The sequence below is a fragment of the Eurypyga helias genome, unplaced genomic scaffold, assembly GCF_000690775.1.
Source record: "Eurypyga helias isolate BGI_N326 unplaced genomic scaffold, ASM69077v1 scaffold37180, whole genome shotgun sequence".
Classification (NCBI taxonomy): domain Eukaryota; kingdom Metazoa; phylum Chordata; class Aves; order Eurypygiformes; family Eurypygidae; genus Eurypyga; species Eurypyga helias.
Genome location: NW_010227225.1, coordinates 1,571 through 7,539, shown reverse-complemented (window position 1 = coordinate 7,539; position 5,969 = coordinate 1,571). Strand labels below are relative to the sequence as shown.

Sequence of the window (5,969 nt, the reverse complement as noted above, 5' to 3'; positions counted from 1 at the left end):
GGTTAATTGTTATTCTTTGAAATGAAGTAACTTCTGTTTGAGTTGTTCCCTTTTTTGCTATTTGAAAGGCTTCATTTTCTCATCCGTTGTTTGAAGTAGGAGCTCTCTGTCACACTTTGAATGGTTGCATGTCTGCCGTCACCTGCGCGTGCAGAACGGGAATGCTTCTGTGTGTGTCCGTAGGAAAATGCATCAGTAGTTTAGGGCTGGTTTTGTGCTTCGCCCTTTAATGCTTCCCAGGGCGCCAGCAGGTGAAGGATATGTGTTTTTTGAGACTAACTCTGCACAGGATTTGAGATAACTGAGAGGCAAGCAAGGAGATGAACCAGTGTCAGATAACATTTTGAAAAAGGTGGTCCCATGCATTTCTTTTGATACACATTTTGTTATGCACCAAAACCTGAACATGAGGAAACACTTCTTCCCTGTGAGGGTGACAGAGCACTGAACAGGCTGCCCAGGGAGGGGGTGGAGTCTCCTTCTCTGGAGACTTTCAGAAGCCACCTGGACTTGTTCCTGTGTGATCTACTCTGGGTGATCCTGCTCTGGCAGGGGGTTGGACTAGATGATCTCTAGGGGTCCCTTCCACCCCCTTCCACTCTGTGAATCCGTGAAAATTCAGTTTTGTACTGCATGTGTCCATTAAAAATGGAAATCACACCTACAGGAATTCTCGCTTCCTAAAGTAATTAGTGGTACTGGTTTGCAGTCTGCTTCAGTTGCATTAAACTACGTGCTTTTCCCTGACAGGTACCCAAATATGCAGGTTAAAAATATGCAGGTTAAAAAAAAATAACATAAAGAAAAATGCAGTTATATTGTGATTTATAGCTGTTTCTGAAACTGGCTAGTTTAATTATTAGTTGGCCTTCACATTTGTCAGAACTTTGGAAATTCACAAGTTGTCTGAAAGGATGAAATTAATCATGCATTTCAGACTTCTGGAGAGGAGTTTAAATAATGCTTTTGTTTCTAACTGTGAACTCCATCACAGCCAGAGTTTTACTGAAAACTGATTTTAATTAAAACATCAGCGTTTTGTGCAAATGTATTCACGTGGAAATTTCATGGAAATAGAATTTTAAGGTCAAAACTTGAATGAGATTAGAATTGAACTTTCTGAGTGACTGCTTGGTTGAAGAATATGCTCATTAAACTAAACATGCACAGGAAAAAGAACACCAAAGCATTCCTGAACGTTGTCAAAAAACACGGAATGGGGAAGTCATTACTATAATCAGCAAGTGGATCTGGAAAACTCCCTGCGGTTTGATGGAATGTTCCAGGTTTTACGCACCTCTGATGGCTCCTTTTGGTAGAAGTGGCTGTCAAACTCTAGCGTTTCTACCAGAGTGGCTGTGCCTCTCCCAGACCTTCAAGCACCCTTGTCATCTTTTTTCTTGGTAGATGGAATTACCATGTGGATTGACAAACCTTGGCAACACTTGCTACATGAACGCGACGGTTCAGTGTATCCGCTCGGTGCCAGAAGTGAAAGAGGCCCTTAAAAGGTAGGATTGGGTACAGGAATACCGTGACTCAAATGTTTTCTTTAGCGTATGAAATAGGTATTTTGTGGAATGGTCATCTTCGTGCTGGTGTGGATTGTCCTAACAATCTGTTATTCTCTAAACCCATTCAAGGTTAACACAATGTTCGATTAAAGTTTGTCCTACGGCTGCGTTTGTCTCTGTTTAAAGAACCTCAGACTATATTTGTTGGAACTGGCTTTTAGTGGAGAGAACATGTTTTCCTTAGCTAAAAAATAATTCCTATCAAGACTTGCTGAAAATGCATAAACAAGCTACTGAACTCCTAACCCTGTTTTGTGGCGTTAGCTTCTACGGTCTTGTTCTCTGTAAAAGGAGTCCTGTCCCGTAAACGCTGGTTTATTTAAGTACTTAAAAGTTGTTCCTCATTCTGTTGGCAGGTGAACCTTAATTATTTAGCACTGAGAACAATTTTCGAAGCACAGAAACTCTGTGTTAAAGCTTTTTCTTGTTTTTCAGTGATGTCATTTTAGGGAAGTCCGTTTATTTCCACATGAAGGACGGCGAGTTACTGCATTGAATCAGTGTATTTGACAAACTTAACATACCGACCGTCATAATGTGACCTAGAAAACAGGCTGACTGCGATACAAGATGTGGCCTTGTTGTCTGTGGGAAGTCAGATTCAGAGGCAGCCGCTCTGGTTCCCCCTGGAGTTTTAGCCTTTATTGGGTTTTCCCTGCTCGACGGCAGTGTGGAAGGGTGTGTGGCAGAGAGGGGCGAAAGGACTCGCATGGCAAAGCTTAGGTTTACAGCTTTGTTAATCTCTGCAAGGGTACTGCCTGTTTTGTAGCATGTCAGCGGGAAAGTGCCCTGCTCATTGTGTAACAGCAGGCAGGATGCAAGTTCAGTTTTGTCCAGAGAAGCTGTGGATGCCCCATCCCTGGAAGTGTTCAAGGCCAGGCTGGATGAGGCTTTGAGCAACCTGGTCTAGTGGAAGGTGTCCCTGCCCATGGCAGGGGGGTTGGAACTGGATGGTCTTTCAGGTCCCTTCCAACCCAAACCGTTCTGTGGTTCTGTGCTGCAGGCTGAGGTTAAGAAATGCACGAGACCCTCCTTTCACCTGAGGGCTCATGTACTTCTGAGGAGGCCACCTCTTCCCCGTGCAGCTGGTAAATGAAGACATCGTTCCAAGAGGAGTGCTAAGTTCTAGTCATATGGGTGGGACTCCCATACTTTTCCAGAATGGAAAATACCTCCCCAGCTTTTTTTTGTCTCACCTCCTACTGGTTTGCTTCTGCTGAGGAGGGAGGAAGCAAGCCTGCCCTCCGCCTGTGTGCGGTTTGTCTGCCGTCTGTCCTCAAATGTGGCTTTGTCCATGTATCTGAAGACGCTGTGGCAAACTTTTCGGAAGGGGGTAGCTTCTTTTCAGACTTTTTCTCAGTTTCTTTAAACATAGATTTGAGTCTTTGAGGCAAATGGATTAGGGAAACAGCAGCGACGTATCCACGCTTCTCAGTCTGCATTTATTTACTGTCTCAAGGATGCCAGTTTTCCTTTGCTTCCATGCAGTGCTTGCAAAATAGCTGAGACTGAGGGGAGCGTGAGTAGATCTTACCTTCAGCGACTTCTGTTCCGGTGATTGATTTCTTTCGATACACTGAAATAAACCTAGCTGCTGCCTGCCTCCTGAGTTAAAAACCAACTGCTCCTCTTGATTCTGTTTTGTTGCACACAAACTGTTGTTCTTCTCTTTTAGGTATGGTGGTGCCTTAAGAGCTTCGGGAGAAATGGCCTCTGCTCAGTACATTACTGCAGGTTGGTGTTTAGAGCAGAACATTTGGTGTGTGATTTCCTGCTGACTGCAGATGAAAATTGCAGCTAGAGCTCTGGGTATTTTTCTTTAGCACGTATGCCTGAGGAATCTCAGATCTGCTAGCATGGGAGGGCTCATTTTGCTCTGTGTTAATATCTTTAAAGGTTATTCTGACCGTGGCTGCAAAGCGTGTGTCTCTGCGTATTACCTAGCTGCGTGCTAGGAAAAATATATTCAGGTGTCACCTAGGCTTAGATAGAAACCATTCCCATCTCTGAGCTGTTTATCGTGTAGGCCTAAAGGAATTGGAACTTCCTAAAGCAGACTCCATCCACCTGTTGGTTTGAGCCCAATTGTCTTAGCGTGCAGTTCTTCGTTTCGCTGAATGGCAGGCTAACGCTATGCTTCTAGAACACGTGTTTCATATCTTTTAATGTGGTTTATTGGCTGAGCATTATTGTTAAGGTGGTGGCTGATGCTTTATCAGTGATCTCAGCCTTTACCCTAAAGATCCAGATTTCATACCTGGAATAGAACGTCATGTCTCCATGGGGCAAGTCACTCTTTGTTGTGGTGATCTGGGAGCTCATGACGGCCCGGTATCTCTGTAGTCTAGTTAGACCCCTTACACGTGAACAAGGGTGCTACTTGTCCGCTTTTTCTTTTTTTACTCTATTTCACTGCCCCACTAAGATGCTGGGCCAGGACACTGGGATTTCTACCAGTCCATTTAAGGAAAACCAAAACAATGTAAGGAAGGAAAGGTGTCCAGTTTGTGGGTATGCCTGCTGATGGAGTTTTGGGGTGGTAAGTTCAATGGTTACGCTGTACAACCATGCCTGCCCCTCCCCTTTTCACTGCCTTTACTTCGTGTCCCTTGTTTTCTTTTCAAGGTGACAGTTCTGCTTTTTAGGAACCTGAATAGTTTAACTTGTAGTTAATTCTTCGGCGCTGAGCTGGTCAAGAACTCCTGCATGACGCTTGTGGCGTATTTTTTACTTGCTGTGTCGTATCAGTTGTCCCTCTCGCCAAGGTCAGTGAGGAGTCTCTGTAGGGAGAGGAAGCAGCTGACTGTGTTTCCTTGTAATCCCACCTCTATTCGCTGACTCGAGAGTACCGTTCACCAGCCCCTCCACTTGTAAGTCAGTGACCATGCAGACTGTTGCTTGCCTCACAGGGTGGCTGTCAGGACGAACAGGGGTCTCCAAAGTGATTTGTGGATTTAAAACGCCATAACCTGGGTCGATGAGACACGTGTGGTCATGTGTCTGGAGCGAAAAAGCAAGCCATGTGTATTGTCGTGCAGCCAGTAGCCTTCGTTGAGTTACAGACTGTCTGCATGTGTGCAAACCCATAGTCGTTTTCCTGGGCCTTAGGTTAAGCATGAGTGTTTCCTAGGTATTCTGGTTGGGAAGAAGGAAAGGTTTTCCCTAGTAGTTGTTGAAACTTAAGCCTCTCTAGAGGATCGGTTGTGAGTGCCTTCTGACTTCTCTCGTTGTAGTCCTCTTGTGAAAACATGGCCCTCAGGTGTGTTTCACGTAAAATCTTAACTGCTCAAAAATTGTTTGAGTTGGGCTTCGGGGTGTTTTTTTTCCTGTTAACGGCCAGGAAGCAGAAGGCACTATATGCCAAACTCTCAGAATTGTCATCCTTACACTTGCAAAGTCATGTTGCAAATGAGATCTTAAGTGCATCTCTTATGCCATCTGGAAAATTTGATCCTGCTTTGGAAAGATAAAATTGGAGGCTGTGAAATGATCAGTCTTTAAATGGTGCTGCTGTTTTACTGTTCTTTTTTTAAACTTCCTGCCGTGTTTGAGTTGTTTTTCCACTTCTCAAAGCATTCACTTACTTTTTCTTCAAGCTCTTAGAGACTTGTTTGATTCCATGGATAAAACTTCCTCCAGTATCCCACCTATCATTCTCCTGCAGTTTTTACATATGGCCTTCCCACAGTTTGCAGAGAAAGGTGACCAAGGCCAGTACCTTCAACAGGTAAAAACCCGATTATTAGCTAATTGTTTGATGATGCTGTCATATGTTGGAAGTTGGGAACAAGCATATTTTAAGACTTTCCTTCTGTGAACATAATTTGTCTGAGGGAAGTGTTGTCTTTTGTGTCGAGTAGCTGAATGTAATACCAAGCGCTAGAGCTGAAAACGTGTGGTGGAGTAGGGAGAAGTTCTTAGTTACGGGATCCTTACGTTTGGGTTAGTAGCGTAAGAGTCGATGAGTTGAATATTACTGAATGATAGTGCTAATTACTGTCAGATTGAAAGCTCCACTCCCTTCCTAGGATGCCAATGAGTGCTGGGTGCAGATGATGAGGGTGCTGCAGCAGAAGCTGGAAGGCATAGAAGGTGATACCGTTATGGAGGTAATTGTAGTCTTACTCTAACCAGAGTCAGGATTTATAACACTGTGCTTGTGACTGGCCTGTGCATTCCTTAACGCCTCTCTATAGCCCGGTAAGTGGAACTGCTTTCTGACACGTCTCATCAGCACAGCGCTGCCTGTGCCACACCAGCTACGCCACGGGGCCTGCCACGGGAACGCTTTCCCTCTAGGCTTTGTCAGGCATGTGTTGGGCCAGGGCAGTGGCGACCGCGAGTATCCAGCAGCTGGCCCGGATAACCTGTGAATCTGCAACGTAGGGACAGACT

General features: G+C 44.7%; 1 protein-coding gene across 1 annotated transcript in view; it reads left to right on the top strand.

Annotated features, from left to right (window-relative positions):
* The window catches only part of LOC104512555 (ubiquitin carboxyl-terminal hydrolase 14-like), a gene marked incomplete at its 3' end in the record, with an annotated part of 9,884 nt that overhangs the window by 3,297 nt on the left and 618 nt on the right, over positions 1-5,969 (top strand). The window contains exons 5-8 of the mRNA XM_010155589.1: positions 1,408-1,511; positions 3,250-3,308; positions 5,171-5,301; positions 5,603-5,683. Coding sequence (XP_010153891.1) covers positions 1,408-1,511; positions 3,250-3,308; positions 5,171-5,301; positions 5,603-5,683 — 375 coding nt within the window. The remainder of the gene's footprint in view (positions 1-1,407; positions 1,512-3,249; positions 3,309-5,170; positions 5,302-5,602; positions 5,684-5,969) is intronic.